The 15216-nt window shown below is 44.3% G+C and overlaps 1 protein-coding gene across 1 annotated transcript in view; it reads right to left on the reverse strand.

Moving 5' to 3' along the window:
• PUM3 (pumilio RNA binding family member 3) overlaps window positions 1-11039 on the reverse strand; it is a 104403-nt gene extending 93364 nt beyond the window's left edge. Inside the window, exons 1-3 of the mRNA XM_040357323.1 lie at window positions 10895-11039; window positions 6468-6569; window positions 2002-2205 (exon numbers count right to left, since the gene is read on the reverse strand). Coding sequence (XP_040213257.1) covers window positions 2002-2205; window positions 6468-6561 — 298 coding nt within the window. The 5' untranslated portion in view covers window positions 6562-6569; window positions 10895-11039. The remainder of the gene's footprint in view (window positions 1-2001; window positions 2206-6467; window positions 6570-10894) is intronic.
• Window positions 11040-15216: the final 4177 nt, after the last annotated feature.

The raw sequence follows: 15216 nt of genomic DNA on the forward strand, positions 1-15216 counted from the left end.
TTTATAGGGGAGACACAATCGATGACATCAGACGTACAGCCACACCCCCTACTGTTGTAAACACACACTAGGTGAACACTAACTCCTACAGCGCCACCTGTGGTTAACTCCCAAACTGCAACGGTCATTTTCACAATAAACAATGCAATTTAAATGCATTTTTTGCTGTGAAAATGACAATGGTCCCAAAAATGTGTCAAAATTGTCCGAAGTGTCCGCCATAATGTCGCAGTCACGAAAAAAATTGCTGATGGCTGCCATTAGTAGTAAAAAAAAAAATTGTTTTATAAAAATGCTATAAAAATATCCCCTATTTTGTAAACGCTATAAATTTTGCGCAAACCAATCGATAAATGCTTATTGCGATTCTTTTTACCAAAAATAGGTAGAAGAATACGTATCGGCCTAAACTGAGGAAAAAAAATAATTTATATATGTTTTTGGGGGATATTTATTACAGCAAAAAGTAAAAAATATTGCATTTTTTTCAAAATTGTCGCTCTATTTTTGTTTATAGCGCAAAAAATAAAAACCACAGAGGTGATCAAATACCACCAAAAGAAAGCTCTATTTGTGGGGAAAAAAAGACGCCAATTTTGTTTGGGAGCCACGTCGCACGACCGCGCAATTGTGTGTTAAAGCGACGCAGTGCCGAATCGCAAAACCTGGCCTGGGCATTTAGCTGCCTAAAGGTCCGGGGCTTAAGTGGTTAATACTAAAATCTGAACTTTTTTGCATGGAAATAATCAAGTTAAATATTAGGGTTGTTGTCCTGATACCACATTTAAAAGAAAGTACTCGCCGATACACAATACTTTTTTTTTTTATGTCATGTGGCAGTGGCACCAATATGCAGCACTGATGAGGCATGGACTGTCAGTAGCTTTTTATTTTTTACAATATAGGGGGGGGCTTTGGTGAGATATCAAAGGTCTAAACAGACCCCTGACATCAACACTTTGAGACATGGAAAGGGACGAAGGATAGAGATTCCCCAGTCCCTTTCTCAGCAGCCTGCACTGGAAATTAATGGACAAGAGACAGCGGCTCCTGTCCATTCATAAACTGAGACACCGTAAACACAGTTTACAATGCTCAGTTATGAATGGACAGAGCCAGTGATCACTGACTCTGTGCATCTGGAAAAGGAAGGAGCTGGTAAATTACATTTACCGACTCCTATCTCCGCTCTCCTTCTAGGAGCACACGGAGGGGGACCAGAGGAGGACTGGGGGGGGGGGGGTACCGGAGGAGCACACAGAGGGGAGCCGGAGGAGGATACAGGGGACACTCAGGAACGGTCGGTGTGGCGGCGGGGGAAGTTATAATCACCAATCTCCCTAAATCAGCTGAAAGTCGCAGAGGGGAGAAGCAGCTGTCAGCTGTATTATTGAAAGCCACACAGGGAGATCGTGATTATAACTTCCCCGCTTCTGCACGATCATCCGTGAGTGTCCAGGTATCGGACTAGGCGTTGGGAGCATTTGCAGGAGAAAGGGTATCAGGCCGTTTCTGGCTGTTTCCGAGGCTCTCCATCGCCCCTCCACCTCTGGCCGCATGCGGTATTGCATCCAATTGAAGTCAATGCAGAACTAATTATTTTCGTTTCCATTGACTTCAATTGGGAAACTCGCTTTGACATGCGAGTTGTTTGGATTTAAAAAAAAACAACTCAAGAGCACATGGGCCCAGAGGAGCCATGTCTTCTCCTATCGCTAGGCAGAAAAAAACTGGGGCTGCATGATGCAGAGAGTGGTATGTACCCGGGGGACCCGCCCCCTGGGAGGTGCTGTACTGAGAGAAGTGTTTTAACACTTTAAGTGTTGTTTTTTCTGCCTAGTCTCTCCTGAAAGGAAGGATATATAACCTTAAGGTCAATGCTGCTGTGTCGGTCCATGAACGGAAGAGAAACATTTTTTTTTGCTGAAATGACTGTTTACAGGGTATAGAGACATAATAGTTAACTGATTCCTTTTAAAAACACATGCAGTTCAAACTTACTGCCTTCTTGGTCCTCTGCTGGACGTTTCCTCTTCTTTGTGAAGCCATCTCCCTGTTTTGTCTTCTTGGATGCAAATTGTTTCACACCAGCTTTGCCTCCCTTTTGGACAGCCATTTTCTTGCCCTTTTCAAATTTATTTATTTTGGCATTTCCCTTTGCACTCTGTCCAATATCTTTGCCATGATTTTTTGGGGAGCCAAATGCTAAAGAATGACAAAAGGAAGTATTTTATTCTACATAAATTATAATACAACACAGTCTTTAAAGAACGATCAATAAATAATCTGACACTTTACTTATTTAGGGTAAAGTGATGGAATTTTTACTAGCCCCCCTTCACTGAGCTTCTCTGCCACTCCAGAGTCATCATCTGTAAGAACTCCATGATGACTGGGTATCAGAGCTTACACAGGGTCGATCCTCATCAGGTGACACTAGGCCCAAGCACTGCATCCTGCTAGGAGACCACATGCTCCTCCACACCCTGAAGTTAAAGCTGATCTCCACCTTACGTTTCAGTTTAAATAGATGCCAAGCTGTCCCAAACAAACAATTTCCCTGACTGACATTTGTGGCTACTGGATGTGCTGTATAAGCTGTATGTAGCTGAGGCTGACTGCAATATTTCCTTGAGTGTCCATGTGCAGCTAAATGTACAGTCCTGGCATCTGCAGGGTGCCCAGATGAATGAACTGCAAACAGACAGGTAAGGAGATTTTATTACAAGAGAGCCATAGGGGGTTATTTACGAAAAGCAAATCCACTTTGCAGTGCACTTGGAAGTGCAGTCGCTGTAGAGCTGAGGGGGACATGCAAGGAAAATAAAAAAACAGCATTTTAGCTTGCACATAATTGGATGGTAAAATCAGCAGAGCTTCCGCTCAGATCTACAGCGACTGCACTTTCAAGTGCACTTGTAGTGCAAAGTAGATTTGCCTTTTGTAAATAACACCCATAGTATGTCTCTTGTGCAATAAGCTTGCAATTTTCAAAACAGTTTCGCTTTAACCCTACCCTAAAAGAGTGACTGTAGTAAAAAATAATAATATTATTTTACTCAAAATTTAAAGTAAAATTACCTTGTAACGAATCAGGATTGGACTGGAATGATAACCTAGGAAATGCTCCTGACTTATTTATCCCTCTCTACCTTCTCCCTTCGCTTTTACCTTCCTTTTTTTATTACGCTTCTTTATTCCCCCTTTCCCCCTATTATTGCCGGTTTCCCTTGGGAAGAAAGCTGCGTACCCATTTCTTTTTCCTCTCAATTCAGTTTCTACCCGACCTGATATTTCTCCCAGTCATTTTCCTTTCTATGAACGCCGATTGTCATCTATTTTTTTTTACTTTCTAAATGGGTTTCTTTTAAGCTAGTGCATTGTTGGTTCACTTTACCTTTGATTTCCCTTCTAAATGTTTTTTTTCTTTGTCTGAATTTCTCACATCCTGTTTCTCCTCAGTAAGCTTGCCCCCATCATCCGAGCCGTTCTGGCTGGGGGTTAGTCAGCCAGAACAGCTTACTGTACAGCTTACTGAGGAGGAACCGGAAGTGAGAAATTCAGACAAAGAAAAAAAAAATTAAAAGGGAAATCAAAGGAAAAGGCAAGTGAACCAACAATACACTAGCTTAAAGGAACCTATTTAGAGAATAAAAAAACTACTTTTACAACCCCTTTAAGGCCCCTTTCACACTATAAGCCAGTTCGGATCCGCCTGTCCGTTTTTTAGGCGGATCCAAGCAGGCCACCCATCGACTCCTATGGGCAGGCGGATGTCAGCGGAGATGTGTCCACTGACACACGTCTGCCATCTGATCCGCCCAAAACAAACTAATGGCGATAGGTTCGCCATCCGTCTTATCGGATGAGATCTAAACAAAACAGACATGCTGTCCGTTTTCATCCGATCTCCCCATAGAAATCAGCAGGGCTCTGACAGGTTCCTCCCTGCAACTCTCTCCTTAATGGCCTACCCTTAAGTAGGCTATACCCCCTTCAGTCTATTATGAATTATGCTGCTAGACTAATACACCTCACTAACCGATTCGTGACTGCTGCTCCTCTCTGCCAATCCCCTCACTGGCTTCCCCTACTCCACCGTGTAAAATTCAAAATGCTAACCACAACATACAAGGCCATTCACAACATCTCCCCCATCTACATCACCAAGCTCATCTGCAGATATCTCCCAAATCGTCCCCTCTGCTTCTCCCAGGACCTCCTGCTCTCTAATAAGGATGAGCTCCAGCGTGTTCGCATAGTACACGTGCAGAGCCTGCCAGGAAGTCTGCACGGCGCTGTGCTAATCACAGCCAGGGAGACATTTCCCGATCTCTGCAGCCGAGCATCGGGACAATGTCTACCTGGCTGTGATTAGCGCAGAGCCGTGCAGACTTCCTGGCGAGCTCTGCACATGTACTTAGCGAACACGCTGGAGCTCATCCTTACTCTCTAACTCCCTTGTTACCTCCTCCCATGCTCGCCTTCAGGACTTCTCGAGAGCCTCTCCCATCCTCTGGAACTTCCTGCCCCGGTATGTCCAATCAGCCCCTAACCTGTCCACCTTTAGAAGATCCCTGAAAACTCATTATTTCAGGGAAGTCAATCCCACACCCACATAATAACTGTCCCCGAGCCACCCCCATCAAATCATTCTCTGTCCCCGAGCCACCCCCATCAAATCATTCTCTGCAGCTATTATTACCTTTTGTACCACCACCCCCTCCCTTTAGAATGTAAGCTCTACGAGCAGGGGCCTCCTGTACCTTCTGTATTGTACTGCAATTGTGCCATCCCCCCTCTACATTGTAAAGCGCTGCGTAAACTGTTGGCGCTATATAAATCGTGTATAATAATAATAATTTGCCGGCTCAGCAGAGATCAACGAAGCAATCTCTTGCTGAACTGGCGGACTCCACTTAGTGGATCTGCCCTGTGTGAAAGGAGCCTAACAGATGTGAATTTAAATGTGTCTGTTTGTTATGATGCATACCCTTTAAAATAGTAAAAGTAAAATCACCACTAGTAATCAAAGGTAGCAATGAGCCCATTTAAAACATCTTCTTAAGCTGGTGTAAAAATGTTTGCATTATAAATGAGAATCTGATAAAAAGTTGAGTTTGTTTGTGTAAACAGAAATGTAATAGTTCTACACCCTACCTTCAATTTACGCACTGAAAATCTGTTGATAAGCATAATGCCTGGTACACACGATAGGATTATCGGACAAATGATCGACCAATTTTTATTTATTTTTCTTACATGCTAGTCTCAGAGTTTACTGAAGTGACGAAAATTCTCGCACGACAGAATAAAAATTGGGAAGTGATGTAATGTCAACAGCTGTAGTGTATTTGTATTGTAGTACAACTGTACTGGTTAAAAGAAAACAAAAAAATGTCGTGCTTGTCCCATCGGATAATATCGGATACATTTTCATGTTTGGCTCTCAAAAGCTCTAATGATCAGATTATCATACTATCACTTCAAAAACGTTTTTTTTTTTCTGTATGATTTTCTGATCGTGTGCACGGGCCCATTAGCTGTTGCTAGCACTGAAAGGAGCTTGGTCCACACTATGTCTACCTTGATAAAATATGTTATCAGCATAATTTATTTCCAAGATTCCATAACTATATTGCTATATAGGATAAGTGTAAATTACCAAGCATTCCAGAATTTGCTTCTGAGTAATAAACTCCAAAATCCAGCACATTTACCCCAAAACAGTCTAAAGCTGGCCACACACAGAACACATTTTTTTTCATGCAACCACAGTGTTGATGCGGGAATCCCTCCTGCCGAGCCATTGTCATTTTCCGGCGGGGGGGGGGGGGGGGGGGGGGGGGGAGCCGCCGATTATTGCTAGTGGCAATAGTAGCTGCTAGAGATAATTGTAGGTAAAGACCCGGCATGCTGGTTATACCCATGTCGCTCAACTTGGTACATTCAGACTGCCCATACACGGTTCGAATCTCAGCCGGTTCCTGCTGAACCAGCCGAGATTCGAGCTGTGTATGGCCTGCCTTAGTCTTTGATCAGCCGTTAAAGAGACCCTTTCACAGTTTAAAAAATTACCAAATACACTGCACAGTAAAGTACATTTATAAAACTCACTGCCTCTCTCACAGTTGATCTTTGTTCTTTTGCCGATGCTGGTAGAATCTTCACCCTCCAATTCTTCCTAGGTGTCTGATACCAGAGTCTCTCTGCTATGCACTATAGTTCTATCCCTGGCTTCCACATCACTAGTGTGTCTCTTTGGAGCTACAAGGACAGTCTGGTGATGTAGTGACCAGGGAGGTAGTTACAGTGAATAGTAGAGATATGCAGATATCCAACATCCCCTGAAGTGTCCGATGCTGAAGATTCTACTGGCACTTCTGCAAGAGAGGAGGATCGGCTGCAAGGGAATACAATGCTATAATAAATATTTAAATTCAACTTTAGAAATTCAAGTTAGTTACCTTTTTTCTTAAAAGTTGTGCTCTTGGGAGATGTATTTTGAGGTGTCCTTTTGGATTTAAACTGCCTTTTACCTTGCTCTTTACGTGCTTCCATGATAATGACTGTAGAAAAATAACACGCACAATGAAGACATTTTTACTGTCAACAAACCCACAGATCAGATTTTAAAAAAACATTGATGAATATATTACTCATAGGGAATAAAACAGATTACACCTTGAAGGGTAAGACTGGCTATAAATTACTTTTGTTTCCGATCACCCTTTAAAGGGGTATAAAAAGATTCCCCCACCCACCCACACAATCAATGTGGATGAGGTAGTCCTCCCTGCTGAGATTTAGCTGGTCCCTGCTGAATATCGATCCATCTAGAACCATCTTTATTTCACCTTTTCACAAAAAATGAAAAGGTAAGTTAACTATAAAATATCCCGGCCACCTTTCTGGGATTCGCTGTACATAGTGGCCATGATGCCCCATATGTTGTGGTCTATATACAGCAACAAACAGCATCGGGATGTGTATCCACCATAATGCTTACAATGGCAAGCGCTAATTGGTCAACATGATCACGCGATTGTGCTGGCCAATGAGAAGTGTACCGGAGGCTTCTTCTTCCAGAAAGGTGTCTCAGAAGAAAGAAGCGCTTCTGATTGGTCAATGCGGTCGCGCTGACTAGTGAGTGCTTACCACTGCGTGCATTATGATGGATACTCATCCTGACACTGTATTGCAGACCGTTACACCGGCAGCATGGAACATCATGGGGGGTTGGCCAGGATATGTACATTTTTTGTGAAAAGGTGAACTTACCCTTCAAAGCCTGCTTTAGGGCTGTGCACCCACACAGATGTCACATTGGAAGCAGAGGCTGTGCATACACTACATCCCAGATGACAGCTTTGGGACTACCAGTATGGGGATGTAAACACCACCTGTGCATCCCCGTGCTGGTAAGCACGGCCTAAGGATTAATACACTCTCTGTGAATGAGGCCTAAGTCTATAGCCTCTAGTACGCAGGGTGTCTAGCTGTTGGGTGTCTCTCACAGCATTTTAGTTTGCCCAGGAGGCACTTGCACAGCATCAAGCCCTGCCCCCTACAGCCTGTCAAAGTCTATAGCAAGCTGAAATATGCTGCAGCTGGATGGGCTGAACGCTGTACGGAGTGGTACTTATGTTTAGACCCCTTTCACACTGAGGCATTTTTCAGGTGCATTTTTAGCACCTGAAAAACGCCTCTCCCTGCAGCCCCAGAGCTTTCACACTGGGGCACTGCGCTGGTAGGATGTTAAAAAAAAGTCCCGCAAGCAGCATCTTTGAGACAGTGGAGAAGCAGTGTATACACCGCCCCTGCCCATGGAACTTAATGGACACCGCTGCTGAAGCGCCTGCAAAGCACTTTGGCAGCGACACTTTTAGGGTGCATTTAATCCTTTCTTCGGCCGCTAGCCGGGGTTAAAAGCGCCCTGCTAGTGGCCTAATAGTGCCGCTAAAACTAGCAGTGCTTTACCACCAACGCAGCCCACGGCTCTTAGGGTCCTGTACATTAAGGGATGAATTACTGGAGTGCAGACTCTATGCTGGGAGACACGTACAGAAACTAGACAGTAGAAACATAGAAAAGTGATGGCAGAAAAAAGACAGGGAGTGATCCATCGAGTCTGCCCATGTTTTTTTTTTCTTTTTTACGTTTTGTATTTTTTTTTTTTTGTGCAAGGTACCCAAGAAGTATTTACAGAAAATTCCCTCTAACAATTAGAAAAAAGAAAACATAACTACATTACACTGGAATTAAAGTGAATGTAAAGTTTTTTTTTTTCTTTTTAAAATAACAAAAATGTTATACTTACCTTCCCTGTGCAATGGTTTTGCACAGAGTAACCCCGATCCTCCTCTTCTGGGGTCCCCTGCCAGTGCACCTAGCACCTTCTGCCTTCTGACTGCCCCCATAGCAAGCGGGTTGCTATGGGAGCACTTGTGCAAACTCAATCTCAAGCCATACTGTCTATTGGCGCACAGTGTGGCTTGACCCCGCTCCCTCCTCATTGGATCTGGTTTACAGCAGCAGAGGCCAATGGCTCTCACTGAGTCCAGTGAGGAATGGAAGAAAGCAGATCCACTGCTCTCGGACACAGCGCTGGATTGAGATTGGGCTCAAGTAAGTACTTAGGGGGGCAGAGGAGGGAACTGCACCTAAAAGATTTTTTTACCTTATAGTGGAACTATACTCTGTTTTTTTACCTACAGGTAAGCTTATAATAAGGCTTACCTGTAGGTAATTAATATGTCCTAAATGTGCACCATTTAGGCCCCTTTCACACTGGGGCGTTTTTCGGGGGTTATTCAAGCGTTTTTCAGGCGCTTTGGCATAAAAAAAAAGCCTGTAAAGCGCCTGAAAGAAGCCTCATCTGCAATCCCAATGTGAAAGCCTGAGTGCTTTCAGTGCCCTTTCACACTGACAGTGCCCGAAAAACGCTGGTAAAGCATCGCTAAGACCCTAACGTTTTAGGGCGTTTTGGCAGTGCCTCAGTGTGAAAGGGTAAGGCGTTTTTACAGCGCTTTCTATTCATTTCAATGGAAAGGGGCATTTTTGGAGCGTTTTTTTTCAGCGCCCAAAAGCTGCTGCTTGCAGGACTCAGTGTGAAAAGGGCCATTGAGATGCATGGAGAGCGTTTTAATAGCACTATTTTTAACGCTAAAACGCTGTAAAAACGCTTCAGTGTGAAAGGGGTCTTAGAAAATATTGTAGCGAGCAGCAACCAGTCACGTCACCAGTGCATGCGCTCTGAAGCAACGGTATACCCGTCATTGTGGTTTCACCAGTGAGAATGCCGGAGTCCCCAAACCTGAAACCCTCTGCAGGGCTTCGTTTTAAGGCAATTCTTTCATATTGTGCCAGTATGCGATGCATACTAGCACATTATATTGCCTTGCAGGGTGAAACTTTTCTTTTTTATTTAGCTTTAGAGCGGAACTAAAGGATGAATACTCACCTATACAGCGGTCCCTCGCTGGCAAGGGCATCTTCTTCTGAGTTCCAGTCTTCAGGCCTTTTCAATGGCTGACGCAGGATGACTTCACTCCTCTGCAGGAGCCAGTCATTCTGGCACACAGCTCTGCAAGCTGAGCATTCGTTGCTCAGTTTACAGCACCAGAGAAGACAGTGAGCAGGCTGGTTGGGGTTAATTCATTGCAGAAGTGACCTTGCAAAAAAAAAAAAGCCTGTCTGATCACGGTTTTCTTACAGTCCAGCTTTAATACAGAGAATGGGTTAAAGCGGAGTTCCACAGTTGCCACCTTTCAGGGGGAGGAGGGAGCAGATACCTGTGTAAACTAAGTATTTGCTCCCACTTCCGGGCACAGGTTGCCGTGGCGACCTACGCCAGGTCCCGCGCCTTCGCCGTCCCCCTGCTGTCTTCTTTAAGACACACAGGTCCCAAAAGACAGCAGGGACCAGTGGGATCGTGCAGAGCGACTTGCACAGTAGGGAACCAGTAAGTGAAACCGCAAGGCTTAGCTTCCTGATTCCCTTACCGAAGATGGCAGCGCCTCCACCTGAGCGCCAAGGGACAGATCGGCTTCGGGTGTCGATATTGCGGGCGGTGAGTGTCCATATATTAAAAGTCAGCAGCTGCAGTATTTTTTCTGGCGGTATAACCCCTTTCACTTTAGGGCTGCCCTTGGCTTAGCAGTAAAGCGCCACTTGTTTTAGCAGACCTTTACTGCTGTTAAAGCGGCACTTTTCAGGCACTAGCAGGGCACTTTTAACTAAGAAGGGGGTTGAAAGCGCCTGTGTTGCCAAATACAGCGCTCCCAAACCCTGCAAAGATGCTGCTTGCAGGACTTTTCCCAACGTCTGGCAAGCGCACCGCCCCAGTGTGAAAGGATACACTGAAATGGTGGTTTTCAGGCGCTATTTCTAGTGCTAAAACGCCTAAAAGCCACCTCAGTGTGAAAGGGGTACTAAAAACCATTAGCTTAGGCCAAATGTAGACTTGCAGTTGGGAAGGAACCACAAATACGCAGTCAAGCAGTGTTTTTAGCTGCAAAAGCAGCAGACGGGGGGTTTATGTCGCGGTTGCAAAGCGTTGCTTCACGCCTGGGACAAAAACAATGGTTTCTGTTGTGTTGAAGTGAATGGGGGAAGTGCTTTAAATGCCCCATTGGTACCATAATTATGCCTCTGAGCGTAGATCACTTTTCACAGACATTTCTGTTCAGATACGAGTCTAAACTAAGGCCAAGGGATTTTTTAAAGTGGAAAATAATACTATCCGTATAATAAGTCCCAATTATATGATAAGAAGCTCGGTCCATATACACAATCTGATACAAGTCAATGCACACATTAGGGAGCCCGTGTACACCAAGCCTGTTCTATACACTAACACACACAGTGCACATGTGACAACCAACACGCTCACCGTACTACTGAACTCCTCGTCTATTCCTTCCTTCACTCCTTTTATCGCCTCTTACAATTCCGGGACATCCACCATGGACGCACACGTGTGGCTTTTCGGTTTTACTACGCATGTGCCAAACCCTCTCGCCTTACGCTAGCGTAAACTTTCAGCAAGCCGATGTTCCTGTAGAGGAGTGCGGGGTGTAGCAAGATGGCGGCGACGTAACGTCACTTCCGTTACCAATTCTGACGGAAGACCGTTCGTCTAACTCAATGTTCACATGTCAATAAAGCTTGTTGACATGCGGAATCTCGTATCCGCCATGTTGGTTGTGGGCATGTGTACACAACGTAGTGTTTAGCAGTGATATATTTACTGCTAGTGTGTTAGCAGCAGTACGTCAATGGAGATTTGCGGAGGAGGCAAGGCTGTGACAAGGATATTGACCTTGCTGGAATGGCTCCATCCCTTGTAATGACAGACTGTGGGCTGAGCACATTTCATTCACAGCAGGGTTGCTGAATGGTCAAAAGTTTTTTTTTTTTCTTCTTTTACAAGAATGGCCGTGCTCTCAGAAATAAACTGTTCTCAAACATTGTGTATTAGTATATCGTGTTTTAAAAATGAGTAGAAAGAAAGTTCTAAATGGGATATTAGTGCACAGCGCAACTTGGAGACATTGTAGTAATGTAAAGTCCACTTTGGCCTCATTCAAACCAAGGCAGGATGTTGTTGGCAAAAGCCAGTGCTAAGTCATGCCTTTCCAATGTATGGCTACATTTACACAGCCATAACAATTCTACTCACACAATAGTTCCTATAATACTTGCTTTCAGGTCCATTTTCTTCTGTTATTTTTTTTTTTTCCAATACCAGAATGGAAACGCATGTCCTCAGACACAGATTTTTGGAGTTCATGTTACATATCTGAATGCACCTGCAGTGTGATCCGTAAGACCCCTTTCAGACGGAGCAGAATTTCGTCCAAACGGATCTGCCTGCTCAGCGGGTGATCTTTCCACTGATCCCCACTGAGCAGGCGCATTAAAGGTCTGCTCTATGCAGAGCAGATAGGACACCACCCGCTGGTCCTTATTCCTTATGGGGCAGTCGGATGGCAACAGACTGCCTTTCAATTGTCATCCGATCTGCCAGAGGGATGGGGAATCTGTTTTTAGCAGACCGGATCGGATGCCAGCTGACATCACCCGACTCATAGAGAACAATGGGTGGTCCGACTAGGTCCGCTTAAAAAAAAAGGAAAGGCAGACCTGATCAGTCCGCTGGTATAAAAAGGGGCTTTACACTTACTTCCTTGAGGATGCTGCTGGTGAAGAAACACTTTGTGATGATCCAGAAGCAGCAAAATGAGCGTTTCTAGAATGAGAACTCTGGAGGAAAAAGTTACTTGTACTTTCATTATGGTTCTCATCATTTCATTCCATTAGGTATTTTTATATGTCGTTGGGGCACCTCTGGCATGCCAGGATGTGTTTTGTCATATTTGTAACATTTGGAAAAGAGTATTCTCACAATATTTGCAAATTGCACTATGGAAATGTTTTCAAACTCTAGATGTTGGTCTCATCATTTTACAGAGAGGAGGAAAAGAAAAAACAATTTACTGACCAGACTATAGGAAAATATTCTCCTATGATAGTAGAGAAAAGTAAAGCGTAAGTAAATCCACAGATTTAACAAGAGCACAAACAAATCCAAAGTGCAATACAAATTCATAAAGTGCAAATACTGTGCATATACAAACAAAATTAAATTATACAAGTGAAAAAATCCCCAAAAAACTGACAAGCATGTAGCCAGTGAAAGCCTGTGTTAAAATGTATAAACAGTTCCCTACGATGTAGATTCCAGCTCCTCAGTGACGTCACGTCCGGCGAGCGGTGGAACGCAGGTGAGGTCGTGAGAGAACCAAGCTGCTTCCTGGAGCAAGCAGACTTTCTTTGCATAATTAAATTAATGCGCTTTTTACTCTGCTACATTGTAAGTGACATTTGAATTTCTTTATTGAAATAAACCAAGTGTTCTACACTATATGGGTTCTCTTTCCTTATGTACAAGTTTGAACTACAAAGGAAGATACTTATGAAGTGTCATCTCATCTCCCCGCTCACCAGTCTAAGCCTGATTGACCCACATGCAGTATTGCTAAAGCCGAGTACACATGGTCACGCTTTTCTATATGCTGCTAGTCTCATATCGAAAGAGAAGCGGTTCCTTCATCGGACAAAATGTTACTTCCGATTTTCTGATTGTGTGTGCGAGCCTTAACGGGGCCAATCTATTTGGTGAGTTTAAGCACAAAAGGGGCTGTGTGAAGCACTGATCACCTGTGTGGTTTTTTTTTTGAGCACTACAGCATTTTGGAATATCGTTTACACAGGATCCCTTTTGAAGAGAATTGTGTTGGAGACTGTTTATACATTTTAACACAGACTTTCACTGGCTACATGCTTGTCAGTTTTATTTTTAATTTTTTTACTTGTATAATTTCATTCTGTTTGTACAGTATATGCACAGTAATTACACTTATTAAATTTGTATTGCATTTTGGGTTTGTTTGCGCTGTGATTTGCAATTTTACATATTTTGACATGTGTCATGAACAGCAGCAACAAGATTTGCACACATAGACACTAGTAGATCCAGTGCATGTAATTTGTTTATTTTTGTTTCACAGATTTAACAGTTTAAAAAAAAAAGTACAATTTCTGGCACATGCCAGGAATGTAACTGTCACATTGGATGTGCTCTCAACCAAACTGTCAAACCATCCAATGGCTGGTGTCATAACTGATCACATGTGCAGCATCATGGCAGTTAAAGGGGTTGTAAAGGATCCCCCCCCCCCCCCTAAATAGCTTCCTTTACCTTAGTGCAGTCCTCCTTCACTTACCTCATCCTTCCATTTTGCTTTTAAATGTCCTTATTTCTTCTGAGAAATTCTCACTTCCTGTTCTCTAGTCTGCAACTGAACACAGTAATGCAAGGCTTTCTCCCTGGTGTGGAGAAAGACTCTTGAGGGGGCGAGCAGGAGGGTCAGGACACTGTCTACTTTGCAGATAGAGAAAGGAGCTGTGTGTTAGTGGGCATCCTGACACTCCTGCCCGCCCCCTCAAGAGGCTTTCTCCACACCAGGGAGAAAGCCTTGCATTACTGTGTGGAGTTACAGACAGAAGAACAGGAAGTGAGGATTTCTCAGAAGAAATAAGGACATTTAAAAGCAAAATCGAAGGATGAGGTCATTAAAGAAGGACTGCACTAAGGTAAAGGAAGCTATTTAGGGAAAAACTTTTTTTCCTTTACAACCCCTTAAAAGATCAAACAGAGGCCAAGATGGCAGCTTCCTTAACTGAAAACCACAGAGGGTTTACTTCCACTTTAAAAGGAAAATTTTAAAGATTAAAAAGGTAATTTGTCAGACAAATTTACCCTCTTAAAGGGGAGTTCCAGCCATTTGTATGTTTATTAAAAGTCAGCAGCAACAAAAAGTGTAGCTGCTGGCTTTTAATAAACAGGCACTTACCTGCTCCAGCGCTCCGCTCCTCTCCCCCCCTCCCCGGCCGGCGTCTTCATTTTCAGTGTGGGCACCCGGCCGTGACAGCTTTCGGCTTCACGGCCGGGCACCCACTGCGCATGCGCGAGCGGCGCGGCACTGCGCATGCGCGAGCGGCGCGGCCCGGCGCCGCGCCGTGTAATTGGCCAGGAGATCGCCTAGGACCTGTGATGTGTCCTAGGCGATCGCCTACAGCAGCCACTTCCTGAAGGCGATTAAGCTTATTTGCCTACAGGAAGGAGGAAGTGGGACAGGAAGTCCCACTCGTGCTGAAGCCCCCACTCCCCCCCCAAAAAAATTACATGCCAAATGTGGCATGTAAGGGGGAGAGGAGTGGGTTAAGAGGAAGTTCCACATTTGGGTGGAACTCCTCTTTAAGTCCTGAGAGAACAGAAACTATCATCTACTGCACAGGTGTCAAACACAAGGCCCGTGAGCCGAATGTGGCCCTCCAGGCCATTTTATGTGGCCCTCACACCTCTCCTGCAGCTGCAGGAGAGCTACAGCCCTCCTCTGGTCCTCCTGAAGACCCTGTACTTTATGCTTTTAAGCAATGCATCCAGCTTCTTCCCAGCTGCAGCATAAGGAAAGGGGGTGCACTGTGATGTAAGGGAGAGTGGGGACTCAACTTCTGATGGTGGGGTGGCTCTTAACATCTAATGTAACTGGAGGAGTTGCACTGTACATCTAATCTTACAGATACAACCGGCCCTTTTGAGGGTAATCATAATGCTGATGCGGCCCTCGATGGAATTGAGTTTGACAC

Source organism: Rana temporaria, chromosome 1 (genome assembly GCF_905171775.1).
Source record: "Rana temporaria chromosome 1, aRanTem1.1, whole genome shotgun sequence".
Classification (NCBI taxonomy): Eukaryota; Metazoa; Chordata; class Amphibia; order Anura; family Ranidae; genus Rana; species Rana temporaria.